The 23,352-nt window shown below is 37.5% G+C and overlaps 1 protein-coding gene across 1 annotated transcript in view; it reads left to right on the top strand.

The window, feature by feature from the left end:
- gcl (germ cell-less) overlaps positions 1 to 23,352 on the top strand; it is a 320,949-nt gene that overhangs the window by 222,530 nt on the left and 75,067 nt on the right. The window contains exon 7 of the mRNA XM_067152237.2: positions 3,454 to 3,655. Coding sequence (XP_067008338.1) covers positions 3,454 to 3,655 — 202 coding nt within the window. The remainder of the gene's footprint in view (positions 1 to 3,453; positions 3,656 to 23,352) is intronic.

Below are 23,352 nucleotides of genomic sequence, written 5' to 3'. Positions count from 1 at the left end.
AACTCCTGTCATTCTTTCACAGTTTTGCGCCGGGTGTAATATTGATGATGCGTTCTTCCTTGCTCTTGCACCTGAGGAGGTGGAGGAGCGGGGGATATAGGTGTGTCAAGAACTTCCTTGCTGTCACCTATAGCTTCAACTGAGGAGGAATTTTCAACCATGATACAATAAATCTCTCGGAAAAAGATAAATTTTTTGATTCCGGAATATATAAACTCACATGCTTTGAATGTAAGAATACATACATAGGACAATCTGGCCGCAATTTTAAAGTTAGATATTTGGAACATGTGAATGCTGAAAAACATAGAAGATTCTCAGCAATGGGATCACACATGACTGCCACAGGTCATAAATTTACTAACATAGAACAAGACCTGACCATCATAAAAAAGTTAAACAAGGGCAGCTTAATGAACACATACATTCATCTAGACCAACTTGTAAAGAAAAATGATAACCTTAATGAGGCTGTAGAATATAAGAATCCATTATATTATCAAATTCTAGTATATTTGAAAATGCTCGAGAAGGATCACGAAAAAAGAATTGGAATTTCTCCACCTACAGACAGCCCTACAACTTATTCCTCCTCAGTTGAAGCTATAGGTGACAGCAAGGAAGTTCTTGACACACCTATATCCCCCGCTCCTCCACCTCCTCAGGTGCAAGAGCAAGGAAGAACGCATCATCAATATTACACCCGGCGCAAAACTGTGAAAGAATGACAGGAGTTACTGTTCCAAAGGAAAGCAGGCTTAATAAGATTTGACAACTAGGAATTAGTTATATTTTCATCTACATTAATAATAAGAGCCGCACTGTGATATCAAGATTTCTTCATTTCGATGATTACTTATAAATTGTATAATTTTTAATTTATAAATTGATCTTTTTTTTTCATGAATTATTAAGAAAAGAATATTTATTAGTACAATTTCTCTATGGAATATTGTACAAGTGTTTCCTTGACGACTGCTTTCTATTGTAGAAATAATTTATATATTTTCTCTTGAGTTATTTGTTTGTTTTAATGTTGTCAATCTTATGTTAATTTTAAGGACACTTCCTCTAAAGCATTACTTTGTCAATTTTATATATTTTTCATCTAAACAGTGTTATGTGGCTGAAGATGTTGATAATATACGAAACATGTACCACTTTTGACCATTAAAAATTGCCTTAAGCAATCATTGTATCGACTAGGTGGAAAATAAATAAATACTTAATTGTGACCTTGGATGTGCCGCGCTGATCACCGAGAACTGGCAGTTTGCTTCTATAAATCTATTCGTCTGCGTCTTCAAAATATTTATGGATCTTCATATGTTGTTCGATAGTGTTGTGACTTTGTGCCTGACAGAGTGTAAAAACTGACCCATTTGACCGTTCTCCACTATTCATAAACATTGAGAGACTTTACTTATCATTGCGTGTGCCGTACTACCTTTCATAATATTACGTACTGTTTTATTTTAAGTGACTCACAATTTCTACCCTCATCATCAATTTATATTTCATCTTATACCGATCCAGAGTTCACTTATTCTTTTTCATATGCATTGTTTTTCTTGTTTTTTATGTTTTGAACGGCTGACGATGACCTGGACTAGGGTCGAAACCGGTCCCATTTCTAATCACTATTAAATAAGAATGTAATCACTACATTCCTTTCTTTTATGTATTGAATAGGTTGAACCTCTTTTTCAATTATTTAATTTTTAACGTTAATACTTTCAATACGGAACAATGAAATTTTTATCTTTAAATGATGAAGCTGTATGCATAAACCAGCTTCGGTGGTGAGGTCATGTGAGGTGAATGCAGGAGGATAGGTTACCTAAGTGAATAATGGACTCGGTTATGGAGGGTAAAAGAAGTAGAGGGAGACCAAGACAATGATGGTTAGGCTCAGTTTCTTACGGTTTTAAGATAAGAGGTATAGAACTAAATAAGGTTACGGCACTAGTTGCAAATAGAGGATTGTGGTGACGTTTAGTATATCCGCAGAGTCTTCCAGAATGAATGCTGAAATGCATAACGGTCTATAATGATTATGTATGTATAAAATGAATGATCCCACGCTGTATACAGTGGCACTAATTACGAATATAAACTTTACTTTCACCATATCGCGCATCATAAATAGTATTAGATAAAAAGCAAAATTATACTGTGTGGTAGGAATTATTTTATAAGATACATAACCTGAATCTTAACCGTTGCATCCAGGTTACATTTTCAGTCTTTTATTTTCTACAAATTCTGAGTTTTCTTACACAATTAATTCATTTTAACACTTCTTTGTATGTGTAGATTTCAGTCCTAATTCTGTTTTTCACCTGAACTTCCACATTATAGCTAAATAAGAGTCTGATATTGCACTCTAGTAATACATTTTCCAAAGGAATAGCGCTAAACAAAAGAAAACACCAGGGAACACGTATACCACTGCGCTAAATTTCACTGTATTTTCAGTAATATTATTACCAACGTAATAAATATGTTACTACTTCTTCCGCATAACATACCATCATTAAAATCTGTTGGTGGTTCACAAGAAAATATTTAACTTCTGGTTTACAAAACTGCAGCCTACGTATCTGTCTCTTTATCTGACAGGCCCTAATAGTTGAAATTAAATATAATGGCACATGCATTATATGGACCTGTTTGTCAGTAATTAAAAAAAAAAAAAAAAAAATTTATGAACAGTGATACGATAGGTTCTTTAAAGACTGAAGATTACAGATAACATAATAAATAACAAGGTAGCCTTCTGGTGACTGCAGCAGCCTGCGCCTGTGCAAAGTCAACGTCAGACTTGGAGAGTGTTAACAGAGGAGGCTGGCGATCAACTGACCTATGAAGAGGTCTTAGGTTCTAAGCACTCTATAATTGGCCAAATTCTTTAATAATAATAATAAGTGAAATGTGCACAAATGTACAAAGAGTTTAATAGTTATTTGTCTTTACTGTACTCGTTGATTGATCTTGTTCTTTTTTTTTGCACTTAAGTATGTGGTAGCGATCACACACTTCTTCACATAGAGAGCACACACACTCGTCGTTCACCTCATGGAATTGCTACGTCGCACACAGCTTATGGTGGAAGCCATGGACTGCCATTCTTGTAACTACATGTCGCTGTTCGTAGTTCGCTCCAGCATTTCAAAAAGTGCGCTTGTGTATGAAACTTGCCTGGCATGATTCACAATCACTGTGGCTGTTGATAATTGAAAAATGACCTATGAAAACATTCTTAATTGTATGTATATTTCATTTCCAGTTTGTGTTTTTCTTTTCTGTAACGACACCTTGTGGTTTCAACTGATGTCTGTGTTTAACTTCAATATCATAATTTACAAAGATGAGTTGTATACATTCACATTTTCTTCTACTTTTCTGTGTTTTGATTCATCCATACTCTTATATAATTTGTATTATTTTCAGGGGATAAGCCATTCCTGCTTACTAAAGAAGGCTCAGTATATTCTATTACATTTCGAGCTCTTCGATTGCGTCATATGATCAATCATCATCTTGATGTAGAGATGTTGAAACTGGATAGAATCATCCCAGAAGACTGGTTAGGTCCAGTTCTGGATAAAAACTGGCTCCATGTTTTACAAATAGATCAGGGCTTTGATAGGGGGTAAGTATTGGTTTCCAAACTTCTTTTATTATTTCTTCTGAATGTTGGTGTGTCGTTATATCCTTCAACACATTAAATTATTTACTGATACAATTTGTATTGTGAAAATAAAAGATTCAAAAAATCAACTCCTACAGCGGATACAAATGTTAGTAATACCCATTTCAACAGTAAATATAGGCATTATACTTTCAATTTGTATAGAGAACCACTAGCGTTACGTTTTACTCTACAGTGGAACATTGATTTTCTGTTTCCGGAAACAATGTTTTCCCAGATTATTAATTCAGGTTACATGCTTCCATGAGCATCTTAATGAAATTGTATTTTAAAAATCCTGTATTATCCTGTCTGGTTCATGGTGTGGATTACTGTAGTCACATCCTCGTTTGTGAACAATGGACAGCGGTTGAGTGGCCTAGTAAGTGGTCTTGAGAGTCAGGATACCAGTTGCTGTGGAATAGGGTTGGACATCTTGGACATATTCTGAGTCGTGTCCCTCCTTGTGCTCAGGAGACTAGAACTATACCATCCACTAGCAGTCCCTAACCTATTAGAAGGGAGATCCTCGCTTGGACCATATGTAAGTAAGGGTAGCATCCTGCTTCACAGAATTTTCACTGTGCATGCTCAGAACGTTTTAAACCAGCCTCAGGCCTATGGGAAGAGACACCTTGGAAGCAACTTTGCAAATGAAATGGAATTTGATGGGGAACTATAAATATATTTATGGGACTTGTGGAAGAAAGAAATTAGAACTGGCTGAGTCAGAAAGAGGATGCATCTGGATGTACCAAGAATAAATGATATTTGGTAAGGCGAGATAACAAGAAAGAGATAGGAGAATCTAAAGTGTATTTGACGGGTGTCAAAAGGGAAGGGCAGAGTGTCGGGTAGGATTGTTCATCAGGAATACTATTGCGCGCAACATAGTTTCAAATCAGATCAAATCAAAATCTCTTTATTTGCAAATGAGGTGTCTACCTCGGTGGCAAATGGTACACTAAAATTTATTGTCAAGCACTAAATTTTAAATTAACAAGAGAAGAAAAAAAGTTTTTCTACAATACAATAATATACAATTTATGCTAACAATTTTTTTCTATGAAACAAACAGATCATCCTTAATAAATTTATACTGTTTACAAAATTCTACTTATAATATCTTCTATACTTACAAACATAGTCAGCTCATATACAGTATGTGGAATTACTTCAAATAATACTATGCAACTGGTATAAGATTAAAATTTACATTACATTTATTTACTTTTGTTTAACCCATTTTGGAACCTAAGTAGCATAACGACCTGCTGTGTCTTAACCAGAGCCCCCTTATGCCACCACTTTTCAGAGTTCCTGAAGGGCCTTCACAGCTACCGTAGCGGTCCCAGGGCCCTCGAAGTCCCCACTGTACTTCACCCCTACAGGCAGTCCCCTTCTTTGGCTGTCCAAACTCCATGGACCAGGGGATGGAATTCATTTTTTTTTATCACACATTTTTTATTTACAATAACCTGCACTGGTCGAATGCCCTCTAACATTTCATTTATTTTCCCTGTTGCTGTTTATTCTCTTCTTGAATACCTGTACAGATTTTGGAAAAGGATCAAACACTACCCCTGGTAAACTGTTCCACTCCTTCACGCCCTTCCCAATGAATGAAAATTTACCCCAATCGCTTCTGCTAAAATTCCTTCTAATTTTATATTTGTGGTTAGTTCTGCCAATATAATTATGTTCCAACTGAAGCCTCTCACGGATTTCTCCCCATGCTTCTTCTCCTGTATAGGCTCTATATAATCCTATAAGTCTAGTTTTCTCCCTTCTCTTACTTAAAGTTTCCCACCCAAGTTCCTCTAACATTTCTGATACACTACTGTTTCTCCTGAAATCCCCTGTTACAAATCTTGCTGCTTTCCTCTGCACACTATCTATTTCTTTTATTAGGTATTCTTGGTGAGGATCCCAAACACTGTTTGCATATTCCAGTAATGGACGAACCATACTTAGTAACTTTTTTCCTTTCATTCTTTGTTGCATCCTTTAAGTAGCCTCATTATGACATGTAACGATCTGTATGCTTTCCCAACAATGTCATCAACATGACCCTTCCAGTGCAAATTACTTTCAAATCTCACACCTAAGTATTTGCACTTGCCATCTGTTGGGATAACTACCTCATCCAAAGTATATTCAAATTCAGTTTTAAAGCTCGTGTTTGTAAATGTTGTAACAGTTGATTTGCCTCCATTAACCTTCATATTATTTTCTTCACCCCACTGTTGGATACTTTCAAGGTCCCTTTGTAATTCTGAACAATCCTCAATGTTATTTATTTCCCTATAAACAATTATATCATCTGCATACAATCTTATTTTTGATGTTATATTGTTCACTAAATCATTTGTGTATATTAAGAAAAGTAACGGACCGATTATACTACCCTGTGCGATTCCCTTCCAAACTTTCTCTTCCTGTGATATATTATTTCCTACTTTGACTTTCTGAACCCTTGAATTTAGAAATGTTTTTATCCAACGTGTAACCCTCATGTCCAATCCTATTCCCTCCAATTTCTTTAATAATATTCCATGTTCCACTCTAACAAAAGGCTTTGGAAAGATCTATGGCTATGCAATCTAACTGACCTCCTGAATCCAACTGATCTGATATGTCCTGCTGAAATCCCACCAGTTGTGCCTCAGAAGAAAATTTCTTTCTAAATCCATAATGGCTCCTCATGAACCAATTTTTATCATCACATATCCCTCTGATGTACTTCGATATTAAACTCTCCAGTATTTTACAAACTATACTGGTCAGGCTGATTGGTCTGTAGTAATCTGGTTTCCTTTTATCACCCTTTCCTTTATAAATTGGTAATATTATAGATTCCTTCCATTCCTTTGGTATTACACTATTATTTATGACAGTCAAAGAGAAATTTTAAATAAGGCACTATGTACCACCCCATTGTCTTTAATACCTCCCCAGTAATTTGATCACTTCCTGCTGCTTTTCCTTGCTGAAGCAGTTGGATTTCTCTGAAAATATCTTCGTTTGTGAATGAGAAGCTTCTTGTTTCCCTCTGTCCCTCTCCCTCTCTATCTTCTGTTTCGGTTTCCAACTTTTGACAATCATCTACTGAATCTCTAAATTCCCTACTAAATAGGTTTGCTTTCTCAGTATCTGTTAAATAGTGTTCACCCCCTTCTCCCACCATTGTAGGAATTTGGATTCTTTTTCCTTTTTGATTCCTGATATATGAATACAGCTTTTTCTATTTCCCTTTGTGGTCATTACCCTCTTGAAGTATGCCATTCATATAATTCTCTTTTGCTTCTTTTTTCACTCTATTCAGTTCCCTCATTAGCTGTTTTCTAGTTTCTCTACTCTCCCTACCCTCTTTGATTTTCCTGTTTACTATTCTACATTTTCTTTTTAATTTCCTTATTTCCCTTGTATAATAAACAGGGTCTGAGGTCATTTTACCCTTCTTAACAGGTACAAATCTCTTCTCTCCTTCCCAAATGATTCATGTAAATTTAGCCCAAAGTGTATCCACGTTACTCCTTTCACTTATCCAACAACTGAATTGCGATTTAAGGTAAGTCCCAAATTCATCAACTTTAGTTTTTCTCTACAATTTATTGTCTTGTGTAACCCTCTTATTAGCCTTTTTGGTACGAGTCCTACATCCATTATTACAGCCTTATGGTCTCCTATTCCTTCAATTACCTCAGTTTTATCAACAATTTCCCATGGTTTAACCAAGAATCAAGTTTCTTTTAGGCACTTAAATGAGCGATTAATATGGGTAGATTTGACAGCTGGAGGAATTGCGACAAGCATTGTCTCAGTGTACTCAACATGTGAGTGTGCAGATCAGAATAAAGTTGACAAGTTTTGGTGAAGCATTGATTGACATCGTAGTGAGGGTCAACAGCAAGGATAGGAAGTGGTGATGTGTGATTTCAGTGGGAGAGTTTGAAGTAGAACTGAAGGATACGGGAAGGTTAAAGGTAAACGTGGAGAAGATATGAAAGCTATTAGGAATGGGAAGCGTTTGCTGGACTTCTGGGCTAGTATGGGATTTGCTGTTACAAGTACGTTCTAAGATCTGTTCCTTGCAACATCTTCTAACATATTTTTACAATAATGCCACGAGTTGGACGATATTAACTTTTTCCAACCTATGACACGCATCAATTATATCAACTTGGCATCATTGATGACCACCTGACTGACATTTCCATTCGGTACTTCCAGAACATCATATGTCTTGAGTGTGTTAATCCTAGAATATTGCTCATTGTCATTACACCTGATTTTAAATTCACTGAATGCTTTTGCAAGCCAATTATTTTCAGATAATAAGTTATCAGTAATACTTTGTTGTCTGTTAATTATTGCCTGCTGATTATCTAGAATTGGTTTGTGGTCGTCCAGCCTTTCACCAGTCATTTTCTTCAGTTTAGACATGTCTCTGATTAAAGTTAGCAGCAGTTTATAAATGTCTCCAATGCAAGTGACTGTGCTTCTTATGTCTGACCCTACATTTGATCATTAAGGTTCACAAACTTACTGTGAAACCACTGGTACTGGTTTAGATGCTATGTCTTGCCAGGTACTGCTTTCCCACATTTCGCACAGGTACTCGTATATGTAATGTAAAATTAACCGATGAGCAAGTGTTGTGACTCCGTTACCACACATTCAATTTACCTTGATTCGTTATTATGAAACGGGAATGCCCTGCGAGCATTCGCGTTCATGTATTTCTTGAGAAGAACACGTTAACACCTTGCTGCATGGATTCAAAACGAGCGCCGAGCGCTCAGGCATTATGGGGGACAGCATGCAAGCAAGCACTGCTACAGAGTGCCAGCCAAGGCCAAGTGACTTCACACCGAAAGTTCTGTTCGATTCTATGGCATTTCATCACGAACGGAAGGTTAAATCATAATTTCGAGAATGTCACCTTATAGGCCTGGACAACAAATGCTACTACCCAAAATTTCATTAAAAGCGGCGGAAGGATGGCCGAGATATGAATTTTTTTGAACCATCGTATCAGAAAGGTCTTGCCGTCCGACCTTGAGTAATATAAGGGGGTCGCCAGCCTCAAAGAGAGCAGTGTGTGGCATTGTGTCACAGTGTTTGTCACAAGCTGCCTCTGTGGATCTGTGGTAGAGTGTCGGCCTCCGAATCCCAAGATAGCGGGTTCTAACCCGGCAGAGGTAGTCAGATTTTTGAAGGGCGGAAAAAAGTCCATTCGACACTCCATGTCGTACGATGTCGGCATGTAAAAGATCTCTGGTGATACATTTGGTATTTACCTGACAAAATTAATTAAATCTCAGCCTTAGACGCCCAAGAGAGATCCGGTTTACTCTGTCTGCCATCTAGCGGACCTAGAGTAAAACGGAATGTCGAAATTGACGAGCAGACAGCCAGATGGCGTCAAGTCGAAATGTCTGCACACGGTAGCTGAGGCCATACGATTATTATTATTATTATTATTATTATTATTATTATTATTATTATTATTATTATTATTATTATTATTATTATTATTAATGTGTGTCACAGTACTTCGTCATGAACCAGTCGTCTCGTGATGTGATACAGTTCGTTACTCTGTCCGGCTAAGGACCTGGGTTGGAAAGTATGTAATACAAGTGTTGAAAGCCTTCTCTGTGGACTCTAACTTGCGTGTAAGCAAAAGCTTATTCACTGATAATATCGGTCTGTCGAGCCGAGTAACATTATTTCATTTTGTGAATTGTGTAATTGAAGAGACTGTACAGTAATCACTTGATATTTTGAAACTGTGCTTAAAGGACTTAGGGCATAAAGACTGTACTTTAGTTGCTTCCTCTACAAGAGACTGTGTTAGGCTATTTCATAAAATTGTGCCCTAGTGAAAGTACAATTCTTTTTATGGACAGTGTCAATTTGTTTCATAAAGGACAGTGCCTACTTTTCTTTCAAAGACTGTGTCAATTACTCCGTGAGAAAAACAGTGTCGACATTTTCTTTTCATAAAACTGTGCCAACCTTCATTTTCAAAAGACTGTGTCAATCCATTTCACAGAACTGTGCTAACATTTACTTTCATAAGACTGTGCCGATATTTCCTTTCAAGGACTGTGCTGATTCTTGAAATACGGTACCTTTATTTCTTTTCAAGGGACTATGTTAAATCCCGTCATAAAGACTGTGTCTACATTTACGTGTAATATTGTGCCTCAGTGGAAGATTTACCTCTGAGAAGTTACGTGATTTTTGTTAAGTCTGAGTCGTAACAGAACTTGGTTCTCTTTCACAAGACTGCGTCATAAACTATTTCTTTCTGTCTTTGCAGAAACTTTAATTTACTTCTGCATGTGTGTGTGCTAGAACATTGCATGTACTCATTACAAACAGTACAGAGACTGTGTCCGAAGATTAAGTGAAGTGGTAAACCATCGTATCTCAGAAAGTTCCAGATTATTTTCATTGCTTATCACTTCAAGTTCGATAGTGACTATTGCACGAACAATATTAATCATTCTCCCAGAACTATGTTTTTGAATTCATCTCTCTTTTTTTTCTTTTTCAAATGTACGTCCAACACTATTTATAGTGGAACTTATTCGGCCAGTAAACAGTGTCTCGCCATAATTTGCAGTGCAGTGCGGTAGAGAAATGTCGTATCAGATTCCATTGACATTCTGTGCGAAAGTTTTACATTTCTCTGCTCCTTTCATGGGACTTAGTGGAATACAAAACTCAATAACTATTCCACGCTGCACTATCGTCAGGCGACCGCCCCAGGTTCGAGTGTCCTTCAACACCAAGGGCGAAGAACTGCCGTGGCACAACGCCGACAACGTGGAGTGACGCCTTCTTTACATCTTCGAGGACATTAAAACCATTCGTCTGTAAAAGGTGATATAATTTCCATGCATTTTTCTGAATAAACTGCAAGTTCCATTTTAAATATGAACTCATTTCACTAACCTTCTCTCGTACTCTCTAAAGCATGAACCATACACACCTTGGCGTTATCCATGCTCTCCACAAAGCTGAAGTACGGGCGTTCCTGTTTCAATATTGAATCAAATCCAAAGACGGTAAGTGTCGTGACCCCTCAAAATACCTTGATGCTTTTATTTATGTTCCGAGGTATCTGTGGAACAGCAGAGGTGAAAGAAGGTGCGGGGTGGAATAGGTCTCAACTACAAAATTAAAGTTAATTTAAAACTTTAACAAAGGTTATATTTTCTTTTCGAAATCAACAAATAACAGAGTATAACAGGTACCAAGTAGCAGATCAACAAATTAAGAAATTATAAATTACAGTTCATTACAAGATTGGGGCTTCGAGCCCCAAGTATAATTTCTGAGCTCAAAGCTCACAACTACAATTGCTAAAGGGTAGACAACCCCTAGATGCATAGAGCACTTGCTCCCAACTTTTAACTCAAGCCTCCCAGAGGCACCTTTCACACACAAGAAAGAGCTGACCCGCTCTCAAGATTTTCGAACCTATTTAAGAGGCCATAAGCTGACTTTCCACTAACTGCCCTTAAGGCACTCATATAATAGTACAGGGGTACCTCGTACCCAATCTACAGGGCCTTCTCGAGAAGAAAACAAAACATCAGGTTAAGTTACTGACCCAAAGTACAGAAAAGACTGGAGGCGTGAACTTGCACTCCTAAATACACTTAGTGGCTCTAGGCCGGTACACAGGGGCTAATCCCAAGCTAGGGAGGTGACCCATATGAGAACTTTAATACATTAAGGAAGAGAAGAAACGGTTATGAAAACGTAGTCACCTCAATTTCCAAATGAATGGGAGTTCGAGAGGGTAAAGCACTCTCTATCCCCGCTTTACAGTTAAAGAGATTTGTAGTTTTTACATAGACTGAAAAGGAAATTACATTTTGAAAAGGTGGGTTACATATTAAAGGTTTCGAACCTTCCCCGAGAGTTACACGGCTGAGCTAGCAAGAAATAAAGATGTTAAAAGGCCATTACCTTGTAGAAGAACTGCTGCTTGAAGAAAGAGGCGCTTCCCGCCCCCTGCTACATATCCACACACTAAGTTAGATGTTACTGAAGTGGCACCGAGACAAGAAAATCAGCAGTTTTTATACCCTCGTGGAAAATTCGAGACCTTTCAGGAATGAGTAGACACACCCCCTCAATTTTATTGGGTCGCTAAAAGTTATACATCAACATCGAAGAAGAAAGACACTATTGGTCAGGAATTAATTAAAGAAATTCGGGATTGGCTGAGTTCAAACTGGCGGACAGAAAGATTAATATTGCCAACCCGAAAAATAAAAGAACAAAATTTAGTAAAGACAAAACTTAAGAATACAAAATTTCTTCAAGAGAGTTCATGCCATTGCACGAGAGTGTATTACCATAGTTTTTTTTGGTAGAGACATCTGTTAGAGAATGTTCACACTTCTTGATCAATGAAAAACAAAAGCAAATCAAAAACACTCAGTGACCTCTTCTGATAACTAGTAGACTTAGTTCAGTGGTTAAAGTTACGGGTTTCTCCAGTAGAGAAGTTTCAATTGGCGCAAGATTTGAACTTGCGTCTCGTACAGTTTATATACACTTGGCTTAAGCCCCTACAAAAATTATCACAAATTGAACTCTTAGAGTAGGATTAGTTCCAATATTTATAGTTCCAAAACATCCATAACACTTACAGAATCTGTGGGTCCAGGTTGTAATCACTAAACTGACATTTCTTTATAAAATAACTCACATTTACTGGAGCACTATTCACACACAACCATTACCAACCTAATATATTCACCATTGAGCTTACCTTGAACAATATTGATACATACTGACTTGAACAGATTAATATTCAAACCAGTCTTGTTGAATCCTTCAATTGCCAGTCGTGCAAGTTCAAGAGCTGATTGGTCAACTTTGTCGATGATCATCCACGAAGCCTAAGACATTTAACGGCTTAAGGTTGGGTGTTACGGGAAATCCATATTCCGTTGCAACAGGCTCCTCATTGAGATTTTCCAAAATATGATCCGTTGCAAGGTTGTATAATGTTGGAGATAATTTCCCTAGAAACGCCTCTTCTAAAGGTGAAGTGGTTACACACAATTTCTTGTAATGAGACAACCTGTTGTTGAAGGCTCTTTGAATATCAAGAAAAATTACAGTAGCATTGCTTCTTCGCACACTGCAGTATTGTAAAACCTCTTTGGTGCTCATTAAACACTACCCTACAGTCGAGGCCTCGTGGCTGCCAGTCTGAGCTGTTCTTTGTTGAAGCAAGGTGGTACGGGTTCTGATAACTCTCATTAACACGTGATCAGGTCCGGGTGGCTTATCAACTGCTATTTTCTCAATTATTGAGAGAATTTCCTCTTTCGAAATGATCTGTTGATATGTATCATCTAGAATAATTCTCTGAAGATCAGGTATTTGGTTTGGATAGAAACTTTTGATACAGTCATTACTAACAGATTTTTTTTTTTTTAAATGATCTATATCCTGAATAGGAATTTTGCATTGTTGTCCAATAACATGGTGAACTGCTGTTCTACTCTTATTATAATATTGATATTATGTTAGCTGATATTCGTATTTTACATGTCTCTTGGTTCCATTGAGCTTTCTTTGCCTTTCCAGGTTTGATGATTGTGTATAATTCCTCTGAATATTTAATTCCTTCCTACTTTTCCTACAAATAATGCGCTTAGTTCCAGGAAGAATATCAAGAGCTCGGGCAAGGAATTACATGAATTCATGTAGTCTTTCTGAAAACTGATTCCCATCCATATTTTCCTCAAATTTCCTTTTCCATTCTGCAGTTTCTGATTTTAATAGACTATCACAAGAATTAAATTTCATAATTAATCTGTATTGTCAGCCTCAACAAGATAGAAGGTCACCTTTACGATACAGTACAATATTATTCCATTTTTGCTTTATTTTAAAAAAGGGACTTGTTTTGTCTCTTCCTTGTGAGACATCTTCATTATGATAAACACATGATATACTTAACACCAAAAAACAATGACATATCCTTAAAATTTTAAAGAGTCAAGATGACTCAATCTGTCATATGTAAACACAGTTTTAAAACAGTTCATATTGGTAAAAATTGTCTTCAGGCCAATTACTAAATGGTACAAGTCCCACTGAGTGTTGATACTTGAAATAAAATTAATATGATGATCACAGCGTTATAAAATTGGAGTTAAATCTCATCTCAAGTTGGAATCTTGAATATGTATGAGTCTGGTTAAACAGGGCTTGTTTTTTAGGTGGATTTACTCAGTATCAAAAAATCAAAATCTCTGTATTTGCAAATGAGGTGTCTACCTCGGTGGCAAATGGTACACTAAAATACATTATTGTCAAGCACTAAATATTAAATTAACAAGAGAAGAAAATTTTCCTATAATACAATATTATACAATTTACGCTAACAATGTTTTCTATTAAACACACAGCTCATCCTTAATAAATTTATATTGTTTACAAAATTCTACTTATAATATCTCCTGTACTACTTACAAATATAGTCAACTGATATACAGTATGTGGAATTACTTCAAATTACTTCCTCTTAGAAAATTTATACAGAGCGCGCTCTTGTCCGCGTCTCTATTGAGTGTCCAGAATGCATCTGGTTTCCGGCAAGAAAACGAGACAGACTCGAACAAGACAACATGTCGGCGAGAGAAGCATTCGCGGCCACATGGCCTCTAACTTAATCAATAGCCATCCAGGCATTTCAGTTTATTGTTAATGTGTAAATAATTTCTACGCAGTTTGTTAATCATGTTTAATTGTAATAAATGTTTTATTTATGTGTAATATTGATGCATGACTCGGCCCTATGGTCTTATCACGTGCTTAACCAAACTACAGTCCACTACCAGAGTAATCATCGCTGTTTAGTAATACAACATGTGTGCTACAGCATTCAATTCGTCATCCAACATTTTGGTCCATTTCCGGGCCCGATATTACACGGTAAAAGTGAAACGCGTGTGAAATATCCGCAAGATTGGAAACATACAATGCAACGTGGGACTCTTCAGTTTACAAGGTCAGATTCCCTTTAATTACCTTTTCCTTGCATTATTTACATTTGTGTGAGCCAGTGCTTTACGATGGACGAGAACGAAATCGCAAAGCTGATCAAGCAACGGGGTTATCTGAAAGGTAGAATCACAAAAATCAAAACTTTCGTCGAAAAGTACGACACTACTCAAAACCTAGCAGACATTAGGGTTAGATATGATGCACTTATTGATTTAGAAAGCAAATACGATTTAGTTCAATCGCAGCTTGTGGTGGAGGATAGTAAACGAGATCATGGGGTAGATAGAGATGAAGTAGATGACATTGTGTACAGTTTGAAGGCAAAAATGCAGGTATTATTGTCGCCAGACCAACACGAAAATGCCGGTAGTATCAGAAGTAACACTTCCAATTCGTCGCATGAAAATATCAACATCAAATTACCCGCGATTAAACTACCCATGTTTAGTGGTAACTATGAAGATTGGATGTCGTTTGAAGATAATTTCAAACTATTGGTGCATGAAAATTCCAGTCTAGCAACCATTCAGAAATTTCACTACTTACTAGGAGCAGTTCAAGGTTCAGCTAAAGCATTAATTCAGAACCTTCCAACTACTGAAACAAACTATACGGTAGCTTGGAACCTATTATGTGATTGGTTTCAAAACAAGAGACTAATAGCAGCAAAGCATGTTAGAGAAATCTTAAACATTGCAACAGTGGAGAATGAAACCGCTGAAGACCTCAGGCAGTTCATCGGCACATTCTCAAGCAACTTACAAGCACTTAAAGCATTGAAATTAGATACTCCTCTCGAAGAAGTAATATTATCACAACATATTGTTGATCATCTTGATTATGAAACCAGGAAGGGCTGGGAACTAGAAGCAAACGCCAACAAAAATTCTTCCCTCAAACAATTAACATCTTACATTGAACATTGCTGCCAAGTCCTTGAAAGCATGCAAACATCTGTCAGTCAAGTCAAGGTGCGCGGTAGTAAAGAAAGCTCACACAAGAAAAAACCGTCGTCCTATACACATGTTGCATGCATTAACAATCAGTGCTCTTATTGTAAACAAGGTCATACACCAGGACTTTTTGCATGTGAAGCATTTCTCAAGTTAACAGTGTCAAATCGCATTCAGTATGCTCGTGACAACAAACTCTGTTTAAATTGTCTTCGAGCATCACATAAAACATCAGAGTGTACATCCAGTCACTGTCGCAAATGCAACAAGACCCACAACACATTACTACATCTTGAAAATCACAAGTCTAGTACAACTAACGAAACTACTTCTAACAACAAGGTGGTATTTGCCAGCGTTCACACAACCACCAAGAATGAACATCCATGTATTCGAAACAAACCATATGTGTTGTTATCCACAGTTATTGTCAAAATCAAGGATCACAGTGGTAAATTTCGCAAGGTTCGAGGACTCTTGGACAGCGGCAGTCAGACTCATCTCATTACTACAGACACTGTCAGCAGACTAAATTTAAAATGTAAAGAAGACACCACTTCTATTGTAGGCATTAACAATTCTTCGTCAACTCTGAAACACAGTGTGGATATTCACCTCCAGTCCACAACATCAGATTTTAACACTAACATAAATTGTTTAGTGGTTCCTACCATCACAGGAGAAATGCCTTCCATGGAGTTAGACTACAAATCGTGGAACCTACCTAATGACATCACACTAGCAGATCTTAAATTCTACAGTCCAGGCAAGGTAGATTTAATCATTGGTGCAGAGATGTTTTTTAACATTTTAAAGACAGATGGGGAAAAAACGTGCAGGTGATTACCCGGTATTGCAGGACACGCATCTGGGTTGGATAATTTCTGGTAAATGCCCTCAGTCAAACAGCCATCCTGCATGCAACACAGTCACTTCTCTCTTTGTCAAAAAGGAAGATCAACTCGACACGCAACTTCGTAAATTTTGGGAAATAGAAGAATTGCACACTAAACCTAAAACTCAGGATGAACAACAGTGTTTACAGCACTTCAAGGAAAACACCACACGCACTCCTGAAGGAAGATTCGTTGTCAGGTTACCTCGTAAAGAAACTCGATCACCCTTGGGCAATTCTCGTGATATGGCAACACGATTTCAACAACTGGAAGCAAAAATCAAGAAAAATCCAGTATTGCATGAACAGTATGCGAACTTCATGTCCGAGTATGAACAGTTATCTCACATGAGGGAGGTAGGCCTACATGCAACAAATGATTCTGAACATTATTACTTGCCACACCACGCAGTATTTAAACAAAGCACAACTACATCAGTCAGAGTAGTTTTTGACGCATCAGCCAAAACTACTACTGGAGTGTCGCTTAATGATACATTGTTAGTAGGGCCTACTATACAACAAGACCTTTATTCCATTGTGTTGAGATTCAGGACACACAACATTGAATTTACGGGAGACATCACGAAAATGTACAGACAAGTTCGGGTTCATGAAAATGACACGCAATTGCAAAGAATTATTTGGAGGGAATCACCACAAACAGCTATCAAGACTTATGAACTATTGACTGTCACGTATGGTACAGCTTCAGCTCCATATTTGGCAACACAGTGCCTCAAACAATTGGCAGAAGATGAAGCAACCTCATTTCCACTGGCATCAACGGTTTTACAAAGGGATTTTTATGTTGACGATGCCCTGTGTGGTGCGTCCAACATCGCTGAAGCATTAAAATTGCAAAGTGAACTCATAGCCTTACTCAATAAAGGTGGTTTTCCCATCAGGAAATGGTGCTCAAATCATCAAGCTATACTTGCCGCTGTTCCACCTGAAGACAGAGAAATTAACTTACCTTTCCAGTTTGATAATGATGACACCATACAAGCTTTAGGATTATCATGGCATCCTACGTCAGACAAATTCTTAGTGGCAAACAGAATCAAACACATTCCAGGGAACAGTAACATTACTAAACGCACCACTACGTCAGTTGTAGCATCTATATTTGACCCATTAGGATTGATCAGCCCATTAGTGATACTATACAAGATATTTTTGCAGGACTTATGGTTACATCAACTTCACTGGGACGACCCACTGCCAGATCCATTAGCATCAGACTGGGCAAAATTACAAATGCAGCTAGCGCACATTGACAATATACAAGTAGAACGCCACGTATTAATTGAGGGTGACTTGGCAAATATTCAAGTTCATGGATTTTCAGACGCTTCCGAGCGAGCTTATGGCGCATGCATCTACCTTCGGTCAGTGAATCAGGAGGGTGAAGTATCAGTCAAACTGCTATGCTCTAAATCGCGCATAGCTCCGGTTAAACGAGTCACTCTTCCTCGTCTAGAACTTCTCGGTGCAGCATTATTAGCTCAGTTGGTACACAAAACCATGCCAGTCTTAAACTTGGCCATTAATGAAACACATTTATGGACAGACTCCACTATCGTACTGTCATGGTTAGCATCACCAGCATCACGTTGGAAGACCTTTGTAGCAAATAGGGTAGCTCACATTCAACAATCAACAAACACTAGTGACTGGCATCATGTACCATCACAACATAATCCAGCGGACTTGATTTCTCGAGGCGTCAGACCAGCAGATCTGCAAAACACAACCATTTGGTGGTCAGGACCCGCCTGGTTGTCCACTTCTGAGTTAAATTGGCCGCAGAACAACAATGTTGAGGATTCGCTCGCCATAGCAGAGCAGCGACAATCATCCACACTATTAGTAGTGACACAAGCTGAAACTATTATTGAGAAATTCTCATCATTAATAAGACTGCAACGAGTAATAGCTTATTGTTACAGATTTTTGCATAACACTAAGCATGCCAGGGACAAGAAAATTGGACCTTTAAATGTTGAAGAATTGGAACATTCATTAGAAGTCTGCATTCGTATTGCACAAAATGCAGCCTTCTCAGAAGAGATTGGAGAACTGAAAAACGGAGGCGTAGTCTCTAAGAAGAGCCAGACAAGGAACCTATGTCCCTTCTTACACAACAATATTCTAAGGGTCAGAGGCAGGTTGAAGAATGCATCGATTCCGTTTTCATCCAAACATCCAATACTGTTACAATCAAAACATCACCTGACGACTCTAATTGTCAAACATGAACACTTACAACAAGCTCATGCAGGACCAGAATTGTTGTTAGCAACCCTTCGTCAACGTTATTGGATTCTGAATGGCAGAAATGTAGCCAGACAGCAAGTGCACAAATGCGTAACATGTTACAAATTGAAAGGCGTAACTAGTCATCAACTCATGGCTGACTATCCTGAGCATAGAGTTCAACCAGCACGTCCATTCAGTGTTTGCGGCATTGATTATGGAGGTCCTATTCTACTTCGCCCAATTAACAAGAGGAGCAATATTCGTATTAAGGCATACATCGCACTATTTGTTTGCTTCACGACAAAGGCTGTACATTTGGAAGTAGTCAGCAGTCTTACTACAGATGCCTTCTTAGCCGCACTTCGCCGTTTCATAGCCAGAAGAGGAAAGCCCGCAGATATCTACAGTGACAATGCTACTACGTTTATTGGAGCCGATAGAGAATTAAAAGATCTTCACCAATTCATGGCATCACCGCAGCATCAAGAGGAAGTTGTAAGCAATCTGGCAAACAAGGGTATCAACTGGCATTACATTCCACCTCGTTCACCCCATTTTGGAGGATTATGGGAAGCTGGCATCAAGTCAGTTAAATATCATTTGCATAGAGTTGTGGGAAACTCATCATTAACATTTGAAGAGCTTAGTACTGTGCTCACACAAATTGAAGCCTGTTTAAATTCTCGTCCACTTACAGTCCTATCCTCAGATCCGACTGACCCTCAGCCCTTGACTCCAGGTCATTTTCTTACTGGTAACAGTTTGAATTCCATTCCTGAATCCAATCTGACACTTGTACCCAGCAATAAACTTTCAGCATGGAAACGGTTGCAGCAAATGGTGCAACACTTTTGGACCAGATGGCATAAGCAGTACTTAACCCAACTACAAAACAGGCCAAAGTGGGCCTCCCAGCAACCTTGTATACAACTTGGAGCAGTGGTGGTTATCAAGGAGGACAATTTACCCCCACTTCAGTGGAGACTAGGTGTGGTTGAGGAACTTCACCCAGGTCTCGATGGACTTGTGCGAGCAGTCACCATAAAAACTGCTCATGGAAATTTCAAGAGACCAATAGTGAAGTTGTGTCCCCTTCCCATCGAGTAGTGTTTTCTTTTTAATGACAATATGATTCCTTACAGTGTCAGTGAGTTGATTGGTGTATAAAGTTGTATTTGTAGTTATATTGTACAGTCATTTAACAAATGAACAATTCAAAAACTCTCATTGTGCAGCTGTAAACAAAACAATGCATCAGCCTGCACACCAGTGTACAGTTCTGTTTCCCTTTATCTATGTTAATTAGTGATTGACATTCATTTAAGTGAAACATTTATTATTATGTATTTGTATTTTGATGACATTTTGTTATATGTTAGTGTTATTTCATTGAAACTGTATTTTGTCTTGATTGAATGCAATCAACAGAGGGAAGAATGTTCCGTCCTCTTAGAAAATTTATACAGAGCGCGCTCTTGTCCGCGTCTCTATTGAGTGTCCAGAATGCATCTGGTTTCCGGCAAGAAAACGAGACAGACTCGAACAAGACAACATGTCGGCGAGAGAAGCATTCGCGGCCACATGGCCTCTAACCTAATCAATAGCCATCCAGGCATTTCAGTTTATTGTTAATGTGTAAATAATTTCTACGCAGTTTGTTAATCATGTTTAATTGTAATAAATGTTTTATTTACGTGTAATATTGATGCATGACTCGGCCCTATGGTCTTATCACGTGCTTAACCAAACTACAGTCCACTACCAGAGTAATCATCGCTGTTTAGTAATACAACATGTGTGCTACAGCATTCAATTCGTCATCCAACAGAGCTCATCCTTAATAAATTTATATTGTTTACAAAATTCTACTTATAATATCTCCTGTACTACTTACAAATATAGTCAACTGATATACAGTATGTGGAATTACTTCAAATGATACTATACAACTGGTATAAGATTAATATTTACATTGCATTTATTATTTTTTTAATTTTATTTTTACTCGCTCTGGATCCTAAGTAGCATAACGACCTGCTGCGTCTCAGCCAGAGCCCCTTTTGCCACCACTTTTCAGAGTTCCTGAAGGGCCTTCACAGCTACCGTAGCGGTCCCAGGGCCCTCAAAGTCCCCACTGTACTTCACCCCTACAGGCAGTCCCCTACTTTGGCTGTCCAAACTCCTTAGACCAGGGGATGGAATTAATTTATTCACACACATTTTATTATTTACAATAACCTGCACTGGTCGAATGCCCTCTAACACTTCATTTATTTTCTCTGTTGCTGTTTATTCTCTTCTTGAATATCTGTACAGATTTTGGAAAAGGATCAAACACTACCCCTGGTAAACCTTTCCACTCCTTCACACCCTTCCCAATGAATGAAAATTTACCCCAATCGCTTCTGCTAAAATTCCTTCTAATTTTATATTTGTGATCAGTCCTGCCGGTATAATTATTTTCCAACTGAAGCCTCTCACGGATATCTCCCCATGCTTCTTCTCCTGTATAGGCTCTATATAATCCTATAAGTCTAGTTTTCTCCCTTCTCTTACTTAAAGTTTCCCACCCAAGTTCCTTTAACATTTCTGATACACTACTGTTTCTCCTGAAATCCCCTGTTACAAATCTTGCTGCTTTCCTCTGCACACTATCTATTTCTTTTATTAGGTATTCTTGGTGAGGATCCCAAACACTGTTTGCATATTCCAATAATGGACGAACCATACTCAAGTAACTTTTTTCTTTTAATTCTTTGTTGCATCCTTTAAGTAGCCTCATTATGACATGTAACGATCTTTTCAATACTAAAATATATTTACAAAATTATAAATTACACGGTACTAGTTTCGACCCATCTAGGGGTCATCATCAGCCGTATTGGAGCAAAGATCATTTTTGGCGAAATCCTAAGAAAATGTTATTTTAAAGAATAACAAGTGAAAAGAGATGTTATTATGGTAATAGTTAATAATACAAGGAATATACATACTAAGAGGTTTTTAACAAAGAATAAAGTATAAATGGGGTGTTGTAAAAATTATAATCAAGGAAATCAGTAAGTTCTTGTATTGAAATGACATATATAAAATTATATATGGCTTAGGAAGAGGGCTTAAGGTGGGGCTGAAGGGTGCGGGAGAAAGTGTAATTGTCTTGGAAAAGTACCTTTGATTAAATTTAGGATTGAGTTTAGGTTGGCTGCATTATTGTTTCTGAGGAAAGTGATAAATAGATCGAAGAGTATGTTGGGTTTCTCTGAGATTTCATTGAGATTGTGACTGGCATTAAAGTATTGGTCTAGGTGTATGTAGTAATTTTCCATTATGTTGAGTAAAGGGCCCTTGTTTGCAAAATAATTTTTACAACACCCCATTTATACTTTATTCTTTGTTAAAAACCTCTTAGTATGTATATTCCTTGTATTATTAACTATTACCATAATAACATCTCTTTTCACTTGTTATTCTTTAAAATAACATTTTCTTAGGATTTCGCCAAAAATGATCTTTGCTCCAATACGGCTGATGATGACCCCTAGATGGGTCGAAACTAGTACCGTGTAATTTATAATTTTGTGAATATATTTTAGTATTGAAAAGGTGGAAACGTTTACGTTGTTATTATTATTACTTATATATTATTCTCAGTTCAATACGGACCAAAAACATGAAATTCATAACCATTAATGTAACGATCTGTATGCTTTCCCAACAATGTCATCAATATGACCCTTCCAGTGCAAATTACTTTCAAATCTCACACCTAAGTATTTGCACTTGCCATCTTTTGGGATAACTACCTCATCCAAAGTATATTCAAATTCAGTTTTAAAGCTCCTGTTTGTAAAAGTTGTAACAGTTGATTTGCCTCCATTAACCTTCATATTATTTTCTTCAACCCACTGTTGGATACTTTCAAGGTCCCTTTGTAATTTTGAACAATCCTCAATGTTGTTTATTTCCCTATAAACAATTATGTCATCTGCATATAATCTTATTTTTGATGTTATATTGTTCCCTAAATCATTTGCGTATATTATGAAAAGTAACGGACCGATTATACTACCCTGTGCAATTCCCTTCCAAACTTTCTCTTCCTGAGATACATTATTTCCTACTTTGACTTTCTGAACCGTTGAATTTAGAAATGTTTTTATCCAACGTGTAACCCTTACGTCCAATCCTATTCCCTCCAATTTCTTTAATAATATTCCATGTTCCACTCTCTCAAAGTCTTTGGAAAGATCTTTGGCTATGCAATCTAACTGACCTCCTGAATCCAACTGATCTGATATGTCCTGCTGAAATCCCACCAGTTGTGCCTCAGAAGAAAATTTCTTTCTAAATCTATAATGGCTCCTCATGAACCAATTTTTATCATCACATATCCCTCTGATGTACTTCGATATTAAACTCTCCAGTATTTTACAAACTATACTGGTCAGGCTGATTGGTCTGTAGTTCTCTGGTTTCCTTTTATCACCCTTTCC

This window comes from Anabrus simplex, chromosome 8 (genome assembly GCF_040414725.1).
Source record: "Anabrus simplex isolate iqAnaSimp1 chromosome 8, ASM4041472v1, whole genome shotgun sequence".
Classification (NCBI taxonomy): Eukaryota; Metazoa; Arthropoda; class Insecta; order Orthoptera; family Tettigoniidae; genus Anabrus; species Anabrus simplex.
Note: the sequence above shows the minus strand (reverse complement) of the source record. Positions and strands in the feature narration are given on the sequence as shown.